At 39.3% G+C, this 19,422-nt stretch overlaps 1 protein-coding gene across 9 annotated transcripts in view; it reads left to right on the top strand.

Annotated features, from left to right (window-relative positions):
• STXBP5L (syntaxin binding protein 5L) overlaps window positions 1-19,422 on the top strand; it is a 419,013-nt gene that overhangs the window by 178,524 nt on the left and 221,067 nt on the right. For all 9 annotated transcript variants that reach the window (XM_072613876.1, XM_072613875.1, XM_072613874.1 and 6 more), the window contains one exon: window positions 6,906-6,969. In XM_072613876.1, the coding sequence (XP_072469977.1) occupies window positions 6,906-6,969 (64 nt within the window). The remainder of the gene's footprint in view (window positions 1-6,905; window positions 6,970-19,422) is intronic.

Raw genomic sequence — 19,422 nt, 5'->3', positions numbered from 1 at the left:
ATTCTGACATCTTCATACTCATCTCATTTATAAAGAGAAAATGTTCTTGCTCATTATTTTTCCTGGAGTGTGGCTGATTGGCCGTGACACTACTTTCATTAATGCATGTTTCTTATAAAACCAGTGTCATTGGTTTGCTCATTATGGGCACTGTAACTTTATTTTGTTTCATGATCGCAGACTACACCCTATCTCTGACCTTAGGCTATTTCCTAAATGTCAGTCACAGAATCCAAGAGTTGGGAAGGACCTAAAAGGCCACCAAATCCCAACCGTACTGATCAATTCACTGAAAAACAGTCGTTAGCCTCTACTTAAAGCCCTCCAGTGAGTAAGACATCACTATCTCTCAAGGAAACCCCTCTAATGGCTAGGGATTTTTAATCGTCTAAGAGTCTAAATCTGCTGCTCTGCCACCCTTGCAGATGGAAAACATTTTGAAGTGGAAATAGTGCTAGAGCAGAGTTAGGAGAGGTCTTGTTTCCAGTTCTCCTTCTGACACTGTCTTTGTGACCATGGACAAAATATGAACCTCTGTTTTCTTATCTGTAAATGAGGATAATAACACCTTTCACTATCTACCTATTATTGTTGTTTTGAATGAGATAATGTCTGTAAAGCACTTTGTAAATATAACCTGTGACGTATTTATTACCAGATCTCTGAGGTCACAGGGATAGGGTTTAATCATGAAGGCTTCTCAATAAAAGTACTATGACATATGCCCCCACCTAGAGTTTTCCCTGGACCATGAGAATTTGGTATCTCTAGGAGGATCCTCAATTCCCATGCAAGCACTTAAGCTAACAAAAGACCCAGCATAGACCAGATGTTGTTTACACAGTAAAGGGTACAAAACGAACTCACAACATAGGCCCAAATACTTATCTTCTGGGGCTGGCTTCTGCCTTTGCCAGGGACTTAGGTAGTCTTCCAAACCCAAGAGTTATCTACGGGTTCCCCTCAGCCTTGAAAAGAAAAAAAATTCAGGATTTGTAGGGATCAAGCAGTGTTTCTCCCCCACTTCCCCAAGAGTCCTACCTTACTCAGGACCCTGCTTATCACTCTCTACTTTCTTACAGTAGTATCCTGTTTGGGGTCCTGTTCTAAACAGGAGGAATGTGATATGCTTGAACAATTAAGCATACTGTATTCTACTGGGTCTCACCTGAGTCTCTCTTAGGCAATATTTAATAACAATAACAAAATTAGTGTTTATATCAATTTTAACTTCCAAAAACACTTGGAGAGCTATGAAAACATCGCTACTGAAAAAATGATGAAAACACATGGCCACCTGGATTACCCATGCCAGGCAGCTAGGTGGCACCATAGTTAGAGCGCTGGGCCTGAAGGCAGGAAGACCGGAGTTCAATTCCAACCTTAGATGCTTACTAAATATGTGACCCTGGGCAAGTCACTTAACATTTCTCAACCTCAGTTTCCCAAGATAATAATAACACCTATGTCACAAGGTTATTGTGAGGATCAAATAAGATAATATTTATAAAATGCTTAGTATAGCACCCGGGACATGGAAGGTACTTAGTAAAATGTGTTTTCCACAGATTGAAGCACACTTTTTTTACTCTATTTTTCTTGAGTTTTTTTTTGGTCTGTATTTTCTTTTACAGCATGATTATTATGGAAATGTTTTGCATGACTACACATTTATAACCTATATCAAATTGCTTGTCTTCTCAGTGTGGGAGAGGGGAGTGAGGAAGGAGGAAGGGAGAGAATTTGGAACTCAAAGTTTTAAAAATGAATGTTAAAAATTATTTTTACATGTAGCTGGGGAAAAATGAAATACTGTATTCATATACATACATCTATATACATATATATATACATCTATATACATCTATATACATACATATATATATACATACATATATACTTATTCCATTATTCTGTTCCACTACCCACCTTCTCCACTCCTATTCCCAAACTGCTGAATAATGCTGGAGGAATTTAAACAATGATGTTGAGTGGTTCCACAACAAATCTTAACTAATCTCAATTATGTGGCAAAACTTTTATTGCTCCCTGAATGATTCTTTGTTATATTCCCCAAAGTATGAGTTCCAAACCTTTGCTTTCTTCCCTGGACTATCTTGATCATTACCCACTTCCCTTTTCCTCTCAGTAAAGAACTTGTCCTCAGTTTTCTTGGTAAAATATGAGGCAATTTGTTATGAACTCTTTCCTCAATTTTAAATCTTAAATGTCAGCATAATCTCTCATCTCCATTGTTCTCCTTGCTTTGGGAGAGATGATCCTTCTTGCTAAGGCCAACATTTCCACTTGTGTCCTTGATTATATCACCTTCTATCTGTTCCAGGAACTTGTTCCTTCTATTATCCCTCCTCTGTTGTCAATTTTTTGTCATATGTTGGTTATCTGGCTCCTTCTGTGTGCTGTCTACAAACATGCCTAGGTATCCCTCATCTTTAAAACAGCAACAACCACAACATGTTTAGCTTGATCTTCACATCCCTTCGAGTTGTGATCTTATAGCTCTCCTTCCTCTTATAGTCAAGTCTTAGAGGAAGCCGTTTACATTCATCCTTCTACTTCTCATTCCATTCAATTCATCAAAAATGACTGAGAAGGAACAGTCAGATGGTAGTCAGGAAAGAGGAGTGTCTGAAAAGCTGGAGAAGAGAATCCAGAAGGAAGGTATAGTGGAGGGTATAGTCTTCAGTGTCAGATGCTGCTGATAAGTTAAGAAGGATGAGGACTGAGAAAAAGCCATTGGATTTGGCATTTGTTATTCTGTGATCCACTCTTTTCTTAACCATTTTCACTCTGGCTTCTGATTTCATTCCTCAACTGAAACTGCTCTCTTCAAAAAAATTAGCAGTGATCTTGTCCAATCCAGTGACCTTTCCTCAGTCCTCATCCTCCTTGTCCTTTTTTCAGTCCATGACACTGATGATTATGACCTCCTCCTTCTGGATTCTCTCCAGCCTTAGGTTTTCTAACACTACTTTCTCCTGGTTCTTCTACCTTTTACTTTTAAGTCTTTTTTTTCCTTTTCTGGATCATTATTTATGTCCAACCCTATGCTGCGTATGTAACTCTGGCTCTGTCCCAGGCTCTGTTCTCTTTTTGATGTCTTCATTCTTTTAGTGATCTTCCTAGTTTCATGGCTTTGTCATCTTTATGCAAATATCATGCAAATCTACATATCCAGCTCTCTTCTCCTAGGCTCCAGCATGACTCCTGCATCTTGCCATCATGGCTTATCCTTTGTTCATCATCATTTATAAAATGCATTCCTTTTTATAATATCTCCCTTCCTTTAAAAAAAATAAGAGACAGGGAAATGAAACTCATTATAGTATAAATACACTCACTTAGGACCCAGGAAACCTGAGTTTTAATCCTACGTTGGTTACTAAGGAGCTGTGGAGCCTTGAATGTCACATTGCTTCTCTGCCCAGTTTCCTTCTCTATGAAATGAGAGATTAGACTAGGCTGCCTCTCAATGGTTCCTTCAGCTTCTAAGACGCTTTGATCCTCCAGCCTCTCCTGCAGTTGCAGTTTCTTCTCCTCTCCTCTCTAGTTTTAAAAATAAAACAAACCATCCCTCTGATTTCTACGAGTCTTTATTTTTTTTAGAATGTTAAAAACTGAGGCAGACAGTATGATGTAGTGGAATGGCAACTAACTTTGGCATCAGGAAGAGCTGGTTTCAAATCCTATCTCTAATACATCTTAACTTTATAATCCATGGGAAGTTACTTGACTTTCCCTATGCCCCAGGCAACTCCCTAAGTGTTGAGGAGTTTAATGAGCTAGGAGGCCAAGGTATTTGAGGGGCAGGAGGGGAAAGGGAATGATAGACCAAGCTGGAGACTGGCTGATAATTGCTGCCAGGATCAGGATAGGATGATACATGTAGATGAAGAAGAACTCATAGGATGAGAGGCTGTTGAGTGATAGTGACAATGGAAAAGGACTGCAAATGGAAGAAGGGAGCAAGGAGGATGCCTATTCATTCTCTTTATCTAGTGTTTTAGGGTAGGTGGGGCATCAAAGAAAGTGAATCCGGTACTGGACAAGATTGTAAGGGTCTTTGGGAAGTAAGGTTTCCATACCTGCAGGAAAATGGGAGGATTATGGGAGGAAGAGGTCCATTAGGAAAAACAATGTTTGATAATAGAATAGTGGAAGCAGGTGATAGAATGGAAGAGGCAGATAGTCTTGAATTGGAACTTGGGAAGAGTAGGGATAAAGTGGTAGAGATGAGGGAATGAGGAGCTGTGTCAGGGAAGGGAATTGTTGCAAAGGGCAGCCTTGGACTCTGAATCACAGGGATTTGAGGAAGTAAGTAAACAAGTAAATAAGAGGAGAGAATCTGCTAGTTATTGGACAGTATATTGACATACCTTTCACTGTAACAAGGGGAACCTTGCTCTAGACTGTAGATAGAATATTTATTTTCTCCCCTGGGTAGGAGGAGGGAGGAGGCATAATCTCTGGGTCTCTGGTCCTGGACCTGTCAGAAGGCCAGGTGGCTTGGTAACCAGTTAATCCAGGAGACTAGATGGCAACAGACTTTGTATCTGAACTCTTGTTGGTTATGACAAACATGGAAACTAATCCCCATTTATGACATTGTTAATGTCAATAGAGGAGCTTGATTGATAGGCCAGGTCATAGGTATATGAAACCAAGAAACTAGAAAGATCTGCAAGGGTAGAAGGGGGAAAGGTCACAGTACATTAGGTATGATAGCAGACAATAGAGAAAGATTCAGGCAGTAGGTGGTTACAACCTAATAAAACAGTTCCAGTTGAGGGAGCCTAGCCACAGGGATAGGGCTCCAGTGCCTGAAAGTGCCTGGTATAAACAAGTCATATTCCTTGTCCTAAAGGAATAAATATGGAGGGAAGAGCATGGGGGAAAAGAGAGCTCAGGAACTTAGTTTCTAGAACTAGGGTACAAAGTAGGGTATTATGGTCACAGTAAACAGAAAGCAAGAACCCAGTTCCTAAAACTAGGATTGCAAGGTCAAAATAAACTGCTAAGCCAGCTGGACTGTAGATCCAGGCTATCCCTGGAATGTGAAAATGCTGGCAACTCTAATGGCTTCAGGATGAAAGTTAGTCCCCATCAGATTTCAAAGATGACTAATACAGTCTATTTCAATAGCTATTTTGAAAACAGAAATATATTTAGGAGTTGTCCAAAAGCTGTAGAAATTCTGGAAGCATGTCATTTGAAGATAGCAGTAAGTGAGACTGTTCTACATTGGCTGAGATCTCCTAGGGATGGAAGTGTTGGTGAAGGCATGAAAAGAAAAGATTTTTGAAAATGTTTTTTTCAAAATTGACGCTGCTAATAATTCCCAAGGTCAGAGCGTGTGTCCTGTCCTCCCCTTTAACAATTCTTAGAAAAGAGTAAGATGTAAAACGTTACCTTACAGGGGTATATCCAGCAGTGAAAACTGCTGAGAATGAGAAAATGAATATAGACTGATAAATCAAAGGAAATGTGCTATCATTATGATTGTGATTGAACTGCATAGCAAATTTGATCCATTGAACCTTTCAGTGATATCTGAATCACCTGTACCTATCTGTTTGTACGTAGTGGTTTATATGTTCTTTTCCATTAGATTGTGAGCTCCTTGAGGGCCTGAACTGTTTGCCATTTTTTTGTATCCTCGGGACCTAGTGTGGTACCTGGAACATCAGAGGTGTTTAATAAATGCTTTTTGACTTTTTTACTTACAAAAAACATCGTTAGTAAAAATTATGAAAGGAAAAATATAGAAAAAAAGAATGTAGAGAAGAGATTAAAGAGACCATGGATATAAAGAACAATGTGTTCTATCTCCTGATACTAGAATTCTTGGCCTTTTATGTCATGGACCTCTTTGGCAGATGGGTGAAGCCTATGAACCCTTTCTCAGAATAATGCATTTTAATTTACAAAATTTTATATATACATATATATATACATTATATATGTTGTATACATGTTCTATACATAAAGTAAAATATTTGGATCAAAAAGGAAACTATTATGTAGTTATACAGTTACCATTTTTTTTTAAAGTTCATAGTCTTTTGGTTAAGAATCCTTGAGCTAGTAGATCTCTAATCATTTTATGACCCTCTCCAGTTTTTTTCTGGGGATTGAATAAAAGTAAAAATTGGAGTTACCAATTCTTCAGCTGTTTAGATAATATTTCAAAAGGTCCATCTTTTGCCATCAGGGTATGTTTTCTTCATTTGAGACAAATGAAACTTTGCCATCCCTTAGTAGAGAGTTGTATTGACTGCCAGAGCCAAAAAAAAAGTTCTTCAGAGGTCAGCCTTCTTGTGATTTGCTTCTCTGTGCTTAGGTGAGTTAGTCCAAAGACATCATTAACACATTTACCACAAGGAAGTGTCAAATCCTTTCCACCTTGAGAACTGTCAAAACTTATTGTCTACTGCCATAGTCTTAGATACCTGAGAATCACCTCTTTTCTGGGATTAGAAACTGCAGAAATGTCATGGAGAATTATATAGATAAGTAATTACTTATAAAACAAAAGGAACCAGTATGTTTTCTTTTATATCCATAATCGATTGAGAGTTCATGTTAAAGAAAATAAAATTTGGAGAATTCATCTTCGAAATGGGGTTGGATCAAGTTCATAATCAACATTGCAGGTGCAGGGCTCTCTCTTCTTTTTTTAATTTAAAACTCATTTTGAATTTTGCACCCACATCTGCTAAGTTATTAATAAAGGTTTACAGGGAAGATTGCTAGTGTCAAATGCGTTTTGGGTAATGGTCTAGAATTTTAGATATTTATTTTAACATAATTTTATTTTTAGTTTCCCTCTGTACGTAGTATTTCTTTTTATTTAAAAAAATGCAATATTTTGATTTGTTTTTCAGATCCACAAAGACTCACCCAGGTCCAGTTGTACATTTAAGTGATAGTCCAAGGGACGAAGGGAAAGTGAGTACAATAATAGCCTAAAATGCCATAAAGTCTTGGTGTTTTTGTTTTCCTCAGTTCCTAAATTTTTTTTCAGGCCATTCAAAATAATATTAACCCCAGATGAACCCTTTGATTTCTATCAGAGCCAAAACAAAGTTCATATCTAGAATTTTTTGTCACCCAGCTCCAGAAGACATTTTGGATACCTGCCAGGCTCCTTTTGCCTCTCTCTCAGCCTCTCAGAGCAGCTGACTGATACCACTTGGCCTCATTCCTTCATGATTGGTATCACTTTCTCTTGTTATGAGGTTATGCCTGTATTGGCCAATGAATTCTCATAGATCTTTCTCCTCTCCCACTGGCTCCTCTATTCATGATGTCCCTGATTGTGTGCCTAATTCAAGGTCATTTACAAAGACATACATGTGAAAAAGGCATTAATCAAAATGATAGCAGTAAATTAAGCAAGTTGATGATATCAGTGTGCTTAGTGCAAGCCTTTCCAAATTAGAATTCCCTGTTCAGCCCTTTTCTGACCTCCCTAAACAGCAAGAAGGAAAAAAAACCTAGAAATTCATTTCTCAGCTCAATCCCTAGGTAGGTACTGAGTAAAAGAATGTTTTACTACTGAACTGGGTGATACCTGGGTCAACACTATTGAATACAGAAACTGCAGGGCATCTGCTTTTTATGTTGAAGGCTGAATCTCTTGATTACTCTTGCCAGGGCCAATGGAGCTACTGGCTTCAAATATTTTTGCCTTCTAGGATCTAAGACCTTGCTAACCATAAATCCATCCCTTCAGAGTGTCACCTTGGAAATGAGGTAGAAATAAAAATTGTCCAGAGGCTATACCCATGTTCCAAAGCCTAATAGTTAAATGAATAATTAAATGAATGAAAAAAGCATATATCAGGCAGTTGCTATGTACAAAGAACTTATCTGAGCACTGGGGATACAAACAGAAAAGAAGTTCAATCTCTGCTTTCGAGGAGCTCACGTTCTAATAGGGGAGGCAGCATAGATTAGATAGAAGGTTTCAGGAGCAACTTAGATGCAAAGGTCCAGCGGTCCTTAGAGTGCAGCTGCCAACCAGATGGAAATACCTCTTCTTTAACATCATTTCCACTGATAAAATCATACAAATTTGTGATGTTGACCCACCTGACAGTGCCAAGGACTTTGGTGATAAGAATTTTCTTTTCTGGGTCTTCAGTTCCTGTGGCTGTGATGAGGGCTGGAAAAGGGGATGGGATGGATGAAATTCTGAAATCCCCCAAAAACCAGAGTACCAGAGGCAGGTTGCCTGGAATGAATTCATGGACTCAAACATTGTTGAGGTCAAAGTGGTAAAGATTTATTACACTTTTCATCAGGCAAGACTTCTTAGGGAAACTGCAACCTTAGAGGGGTACAGTTAAAGTTTATATAGGATATTCTGTAGTAAAATATGTGTCAAATATGCTACCTAGGTGATTCAGGATGGGATTAGGGAGTGGTTAGTTCTTAAAGGAACATGTATTTTTGGTATCTACTGCGCAGGTGTTTACCCAGAGTTCATCAGGAAATAGCCCAAGGAGGGGGCTAAATGGAGGTGTGGTTTTAGGCATGAAACGTCATAAAGTCAATTTATGATCAGGACTGACTTAAGGAATGCCAGGCTGCTCTCATCAATGTCTTGTCAGACAAGATAAATGTAAGGAAGTATATGTGTATCTAAGTCTAGGATACATATGATTGGTCAGTGAGTAGTAAATGTCATTATGACACAGTGCACAGCCAGTTCAGTCAGTACACAGCTGGTTCAAACTAATAAATTCTATAGGTGCAGCTGGCTACTGCAGCAGGAAGGGAGATAACGGTTTTTTGCTGAGACAGGCTATGTCCTTGAACTGGGGAGAAACTGCCTCAGACAGTGTTTTGAGGCTAGGGAAAAATGTGATTTTTAAACAGAAATGTCATTTTAGAATTGGGGTGCAAGCACAGGCACCCAAACACCCCATAAGCTGAAGCACCTTCAAGGGAAGTTGCCAGGATGCATATCCACAGGACTTGCTTCTCAGGATAATGTCTGGGAGGTCACTGTGATGGAAGTATTGCTGTTCCTAAGCCTTTTGGGTTCAGAGTTTGTCTCCATCAAGATCCATCAAGGGGAGATGGTGGTCAAGATTGCTTTGTCTTGCCTGGCAAAGACTTTTATTATCTCTCTCTCTTTCTCTTTCTCTCTCTCTCTCTCTCACTCTCTCAGAGTTCCTTGCTACTTCATCTAGGTTGGCTTGCCTGCCCCATGGAGATTGCTAGGCCCTTCTCTACAAGAGCTGCTTCCTTATGTGATGGCTGGGCTGGAAGCAGGACTAAAGGTCTGGGGAGTGGGGGCAGGGCTGCCATACCAGGTGCCATACCAGGCCGTGTGTTGGTGGCAGTTGGTCAGCAATTGTTAGTGATATTGGTGTACCCCTTTTCTAAAATGATCCCTCCCCTCAGTGATGGCTTCACATGCTAGGCTGGAAACATGTTGTTTGGGAGTGTGGGAATCACTATTTCTGAAGCTCTTCAGTTCAGATTCCTGAACTCTTTCCATCAGGGTCTGAGGGAAAATCATGGTCAAAGTCGTGGTGGTGGTCTGACTTGCATGATTCATGCCGCTTCAGTCGGACTGGTGTTCACGTTGACTAGGGGAAAGATGTAGTCTCAGGTACCACAAGGTCCCAGATTCTTTGTACCATCTTTTCCCTTCTAAACCTGGTACCATCTCCTGTCTGATGTTACAATTCTGTTTGCCATCTGCCTAGGTATAATGAATCTTGTTAGGCAAACAAGGCAAATTATGTTTTGCCACAGCATCTTGGTCTTGGCAGCCCAGCTCTATAGTGCCCATATTGAATTCAATTCAGTTAAATGTCTGTTAATCCCCTGCTAGCTACAGAGCAATGTGATAGGTTTGGGGAGAATCACAAAGACAAATAAGGTTTGGTCCCTGCTCACCTGGAGCTTACAGACCAGTAGCAGTATACTGACCCTATGCAAAAACTTCTGATACAAAATAGAGAATGATAAATGAGAAGTCGGAGGCGGTGTGATGTAACAAAAAAAGAGCAAAACTGGGAGTCAGGTCTTTGAATCTTCTCTGGGCATTGATCTCCTCGTCTGTCAAGTGAGGAACTTATATTAGGTGATCTCCAAAGTCCCTCCAAGCTCTAATTTTATGTGATTTTGTGAAATTCATAGGAACAATAAAATCAAAGTATAGTCAAGATCTAAGGAGATTAAGAGAATTTTAAAAGATTTTATTTATGTATATTTTATTTATTCATCCTTTATTTTATTTATTTATACTGAGGTTGGGTTAGTAAGACTTCACAGAGGAGATAACCTTTAAATAGGCATTGGATGATCACTGGGATTTTTCCACACAAAATTGGTGAGGGTTGGGGGAGGTAAGGGAAGAGTGGAGCATTCCATGCCAAAGGAATGATATGAACAAAGACATAAGGATAAGCTGTAGAGGATGTGTAATGAAGATGATGAATAGTCTGTTTTGGTTGAAGCACAGAGATAAAAAGTCTAAGATAAGATGAAGCTGGATTGTGGAGTCCTCTGACACCTAGACCCGAGGAGTTTAGATTTCTTTTCACTAATCATTGTGAAGTCAGTGAGAAAATGAAGGATGCAGTCATACCTGTACATAAGGAAGATTAATCTGGCAGCTCTGTGAAATACAACTAAAGAGGTCAGAGCCTAGAGATGACCAGAGAGGTGGCCATGAAGGCCTATACAACTATGACAGCAGTTAGAAAATAAAGACAGCATGATTTAGTGCAAAGAGATAGGAGAGACTTATATTCATTAATTTATTCAAAAAGCATTTATTAATTATCTGCCAAAGAACTGGCAAAGGTGAGAAGGGACCCCTGACATCATGACACTCAGAAGGCTAGCCTTGAAGAGAAAACTGATTTAGTCCACTTATTAGGAATAGGATATAGAGGGACAGGAGAATCAGACAGAAGAAACCATGGTCTTTCTCCCTCCCAAATAGCCTCCAGATCCTTTAAGGAAAACACCCAAGGCCAAGAGACTGGCCCAATCCAATTGCAGTTTAGAAACAACAGGTTTCCTACTGGACGTTTCCAGGATAGGCTATATGCCTTGCTCGGGAAGGTCTGCCAGCCTCCTCCCCAACCCTTCTCTCCCCTTGCTAACTCAGTCCATCCCTCTTCTTTCTTCCTAAGCCTTCCTCTCTGACCACATCTAAGGCCATCTTAACCTCTCCCTCTCCTTCAGCATACTTCATATTGGGAATGGGGTTCTTCCCTTGACAATCCTCACATGACTTCATTTTGTTTTTAAATGTTTAGTGACATCTTTTGCTTTCCATTAAAGGCTTAAAATGCAAACACCTGGTTAACATGCTGCAGAGACATTTTTCTTAAGGCTCTGAAGGTACTTTAAGTATAGCTATTCTGATCCCTTCATTTTGTCAATTGAAAAATGAGACCTGGAAAGGTCAAGTTTTTAGCACAAGTTTTAAAGGAGTCAATGGCAGATGCTAAATTATAATCAGTGCTTTAATCAACAAGTATAACTGTTTCTCCCTTAATGGGTGTACAATAGGATCATAAATGGAGAATCAGAAGGAATATTAGAAGCCAAGGAGTCTAAACCCCTCTTTTTACAGATGAGGAAACTGGGGGTCAAGAGAGGTTAAGGGATTTGGTCAAGATCACATGGGTAATGAGTAGTTCCCACCATCTCTGAGGACGTCTTTCCCAAGCATGTGAAGATTTACCTGGCAGAATGAGCAGATGAGAACAGTTTGTTCCAAAGGCCATGAAAGCAGCTGAAGCAGGTGCTGTGGAGCTCTTAGAGACATTGAAGACGTCAAGGTCATCCACTACATCTAGAGCCATCACTAGTCATCTTGACTTTTGTCCTGCCACTGGACTGATGACTCTGGAAGAGAGAGTGAGTCTGACAACTCTGTGAAACTCTTCCTTCCTTAAATCTAATTCACATGTAAGTCACAACATTACCCATTATCCACCATGTTCCTCCAACATCATGATGCCATGGATCCTTTTTGAAAATGAAGGACAAACAACAGCAACAACCATTAAAGACCCACAGTGTACTAGGGACTGTACTGAGAACACGGGACAGAGAAAAAACACAATGTGTTAGTGAGGAAGAGAACATATACACAAACATACAGAAATATATAAACAGTAAGCATAAGTTTGTACGAGGAGTGGGGAGAAGCAGGAGGAACTAGCACCTGGGAGCTCAGCAAAGGGAAAGGGCTGAAGAAGAAATGCAACTTGGGCCACATTTGAAGAAAGTTTAGGATTCCAAGAGATGGATTTAGAAGGGGGAATAGATTTCAGGCATAAAGCTGCAATGAAACAGTCAGTCCATGAAGGAGAGCCTGGAAAGATAGACTGAAGTCAGATTGTGATGGGTTTTAAATGCTACATGGAGGAATTTGTATTTATTTTAGAAGGAAGAAGGAGACTCTGGAGCTCCTTGAATAGAGGAATAACACGGTCAGACCAATCCTTTTGAAATGTCACTTTGGCATTATTGTAAGTACATAGGGGGTGGGAGGCAGTGGTCAAGAAATTGAAGTCAATGAGGCCAATTAGAAAGCTATCAGACTTATTCATAGATAAGCTGAGGTTGAGCTCTAGAATTCTGAGCTACGTTGGTCTATACTGATTGTGTTTCTCCATTAAGCCTTGAACCAATATGGTATGCCCCAAAGGGTAGGGGATGGAGCACATACCCTTAGGAGGGACAAATCTGAACAGGTCCAAAACAGAGCAGGGCAAAGGTCCCATGCCCATCCTTACTAGCATCAGGCCTATGAATGACTGCTTCACCCCCAATCTGAATGAGACCAGGAGACCAAGTCTCAAAAAATATAAAAATGACTATGATATGAACTAGGGCTGTAGCTGTATGAGTAGAAAAAAAGGATAGAGACATTGTGGAGATAGATTAAAAAAGACTTGGCAGCTAATTAGACTTGAAGGGGGGAAGTGAGAGGGCATAGTTGCAGATGACTTCTAGGTTGTGAATAAGAGTGACTGACAGGATGGTACCCTCAAAGAAATACATAAGTTAGGTGAGTTTGGGGGGAAAGACGATAATTTCCACTTTCAGTACGTTTGAAATGCCTAGCGGCTAGTCAGTTGAAAATATCTTATAGGCAGTTGGTAATGTGGGGTTGCATCTCAGGAGACACACAAGAGCTGTATAGTTCTGAGAATAATCTGTATAAAGATCATAATTGAACTCTTGGGAGCTGATAAGATCACTAATAAAGAGTATAGAGAAAAAGAACCAAGACAGAGCATCAGGACATTCTTATACATTAGGCTTGGACAGGAATAACAGTTCAGCAAAGGAAAGTGAGAAGAGCAGCCAGACAGGCAGATAACCAAGAAGAGAGCAGCACAATGAAAGCCCAAAGAAGGAGTAATATCCACTGGGAGAAGGTAGAGAGAAATCAGAAGGGAGGAGAACTAAATAAGATGATTGGATTTGGCCATTAGGACATCACTGTTTGAGCTGAGTGGAGGGGTTCGGTGCCAGATTGCAAGGTACTGAGAAGTGAGTCACGAAGCAGTGGTAGTGAAGTATAGATAACATTTTGGGGATGAGAATGTGAAAGCCAAGGAATAAAGGATGATAGCTTAAGGGAATGTTAGTGTCAAGTGGAAGCTATTTTGTTTTTAAGAAATAAAGAGACCTAAGTATGTTTTCAGGCAGTAGAGAGGGAGCCAGCTGAGATGAGGAGCAGATAAAAGGTGATTTGTGATTAAGGTTACATGTAAATAAGCCACTTCGTTAGAGACTGGAGCAAAAGAGGAGATAAATGTGGAAGGGCAGAGAGGATAGTGATACAAAAAAGTTTTGCAATGTAGAATAGGGAATTCAGAGCAATAACCTATCTTTTATTTTCTCAAAGTTTGGAACAGAGTCCTTTGCTGAGAAAGAATGGGGAAGGGGAGGTATTGGGGAGGCTTGGAAAAAGAAGAAAAGGTTTGGTGCCGGCACTGTGGGCAGCATGAGAATGAATTATTTAGAGAAGAATAAAAGAAACACCTTGTAACCAGGAGGAAGCAGAGGTAGGCAACTGGGCTCCGATGACATAAATTTGTGGTGGACCTAGTCAGCTTAAATGTATGTTTGGCAGCAAGTGAAGAAGAGGCGCGTGGCAAGAATAATCCAGGGTAGAGTTTGGCAGGACTAGAGTGCCAAAATGAATAGTAGGTTTAGTCATGAAGCACAAGGAGAGATAGGGTAAGGTGTGGTCAGATAGGGGAATTTCAGAGTTCTGAACTATGGTTCCACCTTTCCCCACCGCCATCTTGTAACCTGAAACCCTGCTCTTCATCCTCACTATGACTTCAAATCCCTTGACCCCTCAGTTCTTCCCAAGCCGTCATCCCTGCCCTGAGTATAGTCTCATTCTTTCCCCATCTGGTGAACCAGTTCAGCTCCCTCTCAAATTCTTTGTCCCCTTATCCTTTTTCCAATCTTGCTCTGCCAAGCCTCAGCGTTGTATCACTCCATCATTTGTTGCCTTTGTTCCTGCTCATCTGCTACTGAAATTGTGCTCAGTGCACTACATAATTAAGTTAACACAATTTCAACAGGACCCTCACTAAGTCAAGGCAATCCTTTCGCAAAATCCTAATTTACTCAGTGTCCCACTAATCACAGTAGCTCTTCTGAATCTTTTCATCCTTCCTCAAACTTCATATAATTCCTTCTCTCTCAGTTAAGAACTTTGCTTTCTTTACATTTTATTGAAAAGATTGAGCCCATTAGCCATAATCTTCCTTTTCTCCCTTTCTCCTCATCTTATATCACTAAGATGCTTCCTACACTATCTCTGTCTTCACCCTGTCTTACCTGAAGAGGTGCCAATCCCTCTACATGTACAAGTGATTCCATTCCATCCCATCTTCCCCAGCAGATTGCCCCTCTACCCCATCATCTTCACTCTCAATAATATTCAGTACCTGTTCCTCTACTGGCTGGAATCGTGTCCATCTCTCCCCTCTTTGCCCAAAAACCTTCATTTGATCAATCCATCATTAACCTCCTTGAGAAGCCTGTTTGTAATAGATGTGTCCATTTCCCTTTCTCTCAATTTCTCCTTAATTCTCCGTATTCTGGCTTCTGACCTCATCATTAATTGTCAGATTTAATGGCCTTGTCCTTCTTGAGCTCATGCATTTGTCCATGATTCTCTTTTCTTGGTACTCATCCTCTTGTCCATGATATGTTTCTGTGGCACTGCAGTGTCCCTAAACTACTTGGTATTTCTTTTGTTTATGCATGCATATGTGTGTGTTTGTCCTTCACTGCTGAAGAAGACCATGCCATCAGAGAAATAATGACATGATTTGCCCTTGACTTTGTTTTGAGTGAGGGAGGACTGTGCAGGTCACCAGCCTCACTTCTCCTCCAGAGCCATCTGAATCCAGTGACCAGATATTCATCAGGGTGACTGGAGATGACCTAGGATGAGGCAGCTGGGGTTAAGTGACTTGTCCAAGGTCACACAGCTAGTGAGTGTCAAGTGTCTGAGGTGAGATTTGAACTCAGGTTCTCCTGACTCCTGCACTGGTGCTTTATCCACTGCACCACGATGCACATACACATACAAACAAACATATAATACATACATATATCAGTGTGTCATCACCTCTGTAAGAATATGAATTTAAAATCTATATAAAACTATGAGTGTGGGGTATGAGTTTTTTAAAAATTCTCTTTTTCCTTCACTTTCATTTTCTCCTTATTTTCTCTGTTGAGCAAACCCATGCCTTGTAATAAAGATTAGAAAAAGAAAGAGAAAAAACTCCACAACAAAGTTAATCAGTACATCAAAGTCTGCTAGTATATGTAATATCCCACATCCATAGTCCCAAACTTCTGGAAAAAGATACATTTTCTTAACTTTTCTCTAAGACCAAACTTATATGTGATAGGCATCAACTCTGTTTCCAATTCTCTTCCATTACAAAAAGTGTTGCTATGATGTTTGGAAATACAAGGGAATCTTTCTTTAATCTTTTTGGGGTATATGCCTAGTACTAGAATCTCTGGATTAAAGGTTATGGACACAATCACTTTTTAAAGCAGAATTCCAAAATTCTTTACAGAGTGATTGGATCAATTTCTAATTCCTCCATCAATGATTAGTGCCAAAGTTGTGGTTCTGCATCTGGTACAATGGATAACTCAGAGCCACAGGGTTCAAACAAATAGTCTTTTTACTGAAACATACATACATGTATGTGCAATGTGAGTGTCATGTATATGTCTAACATAAAAGGACAGATACAAGGGAGGTCTTCACTTACTCTCTCTGCCTTTGGGGTTGTGGGAAACAAGAGATAGAACTTTGAAGCTTAGGTCACAAAGGAATATCCAGGAGCAATATCTTACAAACAAAAAAAATCATTGAGTGATTCCCCTGAGATGGGAGATGGTTTTGTAGTGAACTCTGTTGGAATTGGGGTGGAAACTTAAGTTGAATAGGTATTCCAGAGAGGGTTTATGCTTCTTGGAACTACTTCCAATTGTGAAGAGAAAATAAATTGGCCTCTGGGGGTGAACAGCTTGGAGACTGATGAACAGGGGAACAAGAATAAAGGGGCAAAATGTTTTAAAATCAATAGCAGCAGATAATGACAACTGGTCCTGCCAACTCAAGTGGCTGAGTGTCCCCCCATTGCACCCATTGCCTTTTTCAAGAGGGAAGGCACATTTCTAGGAAAGAATTTCCTCAGAAAATAATTCACACAAAAGAGAGGGAGATTGATAAAGGATGTATTGAGAAGAGCTTCAGTTGTACCATTAGTTCTATGAGCCAGTGAGATAAAAGAACAAAGCATATGACCACCAGAAGCCCCAACTAATATGAGATTAAGGATCATGTCAGCACCAAGTCCATGAATGGGACATTAGATTCTGAATTATCCCAGAAAAGGAACGGAGTTACAAATTAATGTAACTGAAATGGAAAGAATAGGCAGAGTACAGAAGAGTCAGCACTGAGTACTGCAGTCTTACCTGAGCAGTAGGAAAGGGTGGAGGAAGGAGGGAGAGAGTGAAGAAAGGGGATAGATGAATAGATAATGTAAAAGAAGACAAAATAAATAAATATAAAAATTTAATGAAAGAAATCCTATCCATAAATTTAATATTTGTAAATATAAAAGTGAATGGATTTAATTTCCCAGATAAAAGAGAATAGGGGAATGAGTCAAAAGAAAACACCAAATCTAACAACTTATTGCATCTATGAAACATATGTAAGACATAATAGACAGATTTAAATTAGATAATAAAACAAAAAATATTATTATTCTAGACAACTCTTAAGAGATTTACTAGCTGTATGACCCAGAACAAATCATTTAACTTGTCTACCCCAGCCTCATTATCTTTGAAATGGGGACCATAACATCTGCCTACTAAAGTTGCTATGAGGATGAGATGAGATATTTGTAAAACACTTTGAAACTTCAAAGTATTATAGAAATGGTGTTTCTAGGCAGCTAAATAGTGCAATAGATAGAGTACTGAATGGAAGCAAGAAAGATCTGAGTTTGAAGTGTGTGACCCTGGGCAAGTAATTTAACTATGATCTGCCTCAGTTTCCTAAACTGTAAAATGGGAATAATAGTAATAAGCCTATCTCATAGGGTTGTTGTGAGGATCAGAAAGAGATAATATTTGTAAAGTAATTAGTAAAGCAATTGGCACAGTGTCTGGGACATACTAGATGCTTAGTAAATACTCGTTCCCTTCCTCTTCTCCCTCTCTAACAAAGCAGTGTTAGCAATCACGACTTTAGATAAGGATACAGACATTAATAATATCAAGAGAAATAAACAGGTAAACTATATTATGCTAAAGGACTACAAGGGCAGTGAAAAAATACTTTCAAATACCAACATACAACTGTGATCTATCAGTTTGGGAGTTATTGCTAAAAATGCAAACTACAGCTTTCCACAGCCACACATCCTGTGTGACTGTTATCTCTATCTGTCAGTAAGATAATATGTATGTCAGTCCCAATGGAGCCAAAGCATATGATCTGTGGGATCATTTCTACTACACAGAAATGAAAGAAACATCCTCTAAAACTGGGATTCTTTATGGTTTCTTAGAGTCGATATGTCCACAGGCATTGGGAAAGGGGCAAAGGGCAAAAGGAAGCTCCTGAGACAAATTAAAGACTATAATATTTTAAAATACATCTATTTCTTTGATACTTTAAAATGTATCTGTCTCTTTGATACTTTTGATAGAAGTATGCTAGATCTCATTAACATGAGTGATCTCATCAATATGAGTATTTCTGACAAGCTATCCACACTTTCTGTGCAATTTTTATCCATGTCTTTTTGTAAATCAGTTTCATCCTTGAATGTATTTAGAATGATCAAGTGTAATAGAATATCTGGTCAAGCATTCTGTAAACCTGTTCTTCATTCAATCCAGGTCACTGTTTTATGAGGTCATTTTTGCTCATTATCTTCTGCCATCCTCCCACACGAGATTTTATAGTTTAACATTTCCAGTTAGTTTTGTCTATGGATGCCATGTCTCTTTACTCATCATTGAAATCAAGTGTTTGCTGTCTAAAGCAATCTCTATATTCTTTTGACCTTGGTGCCAATTGATTTACATTGACTTGAGTTTCCAAATATACTGATATGAAAGCATTAACTGGAGTTGAAGAAGCTCATTGGATATGTAAAACTGATCCATATTAAATAAATAGCCCCACTATACTTGGATGTTGCATCTAATGGACTCCAAGTTCCCAGGAAAATGCAAATAATCATTGAACTTCGTTTAAGCATTGTTTGTATAGTTTAGGTCAATGCACAAGGGTGGATTTTATTATTGGTTTTTTGGTTTGACAAGAGGTCCATTAGAGATGTAATGATCTAAGAAAATTCTCTAATTGAAAATTAATAAAAGTTGGTCAAGATGAAGAATCCATTAATTTCCCTATGTGTATATTCTGTTTCTCTCCTAGATTACTCACTTAAATGGTAAATTGGACTAAGACTTCAGTCAAATGTGAGCTTAGAAATTGGCTAGCATATGGCAAATTAGCACCATAGACTCTGTCTTACAATGACTTGTTTCAAAGCTGCTTCTGTTATTAATCTTCCATATCGCCTCCCCCCACCCCCAACTTTTCATAGAGACAAAGAAGTTCACAAGAGAAGTATAACTTTGGAAAGTGTTCCTGTGAATACTGCAAGACCTCTGCAAGAAAAAAAAGACAAAACCAAAAAATCAGGATGAATACACACATCTCATATCTCACATCTCACATCTCGCATGTGAGAATATATAAGTTTTGGTCATCATTCAGCCAGGCTTTCCTGGATATAGGTTCCTTTGAGAGTTTATTTGCTGCAT

This window comes from Notamacropus eugenii, chromosome 5 (genome assembly GCF_028372415.1).
Source record: "Notamacropus eugenii isolate mMacEug1 chromosome 5, mMacEug1.pri_v2, whole genome shotgun sequence".
Lineage (NCBI taxonomy): Eukaryota > Metazoa > Chordata > Mammalia > Diprotodontia > Macropodidae > Notamacropus > Notamacropus eugenii.
Note: the sequence above shows the minus strand (reverse complement) of the source record. Positions and strands in the feature narration are given on the sequence as shown.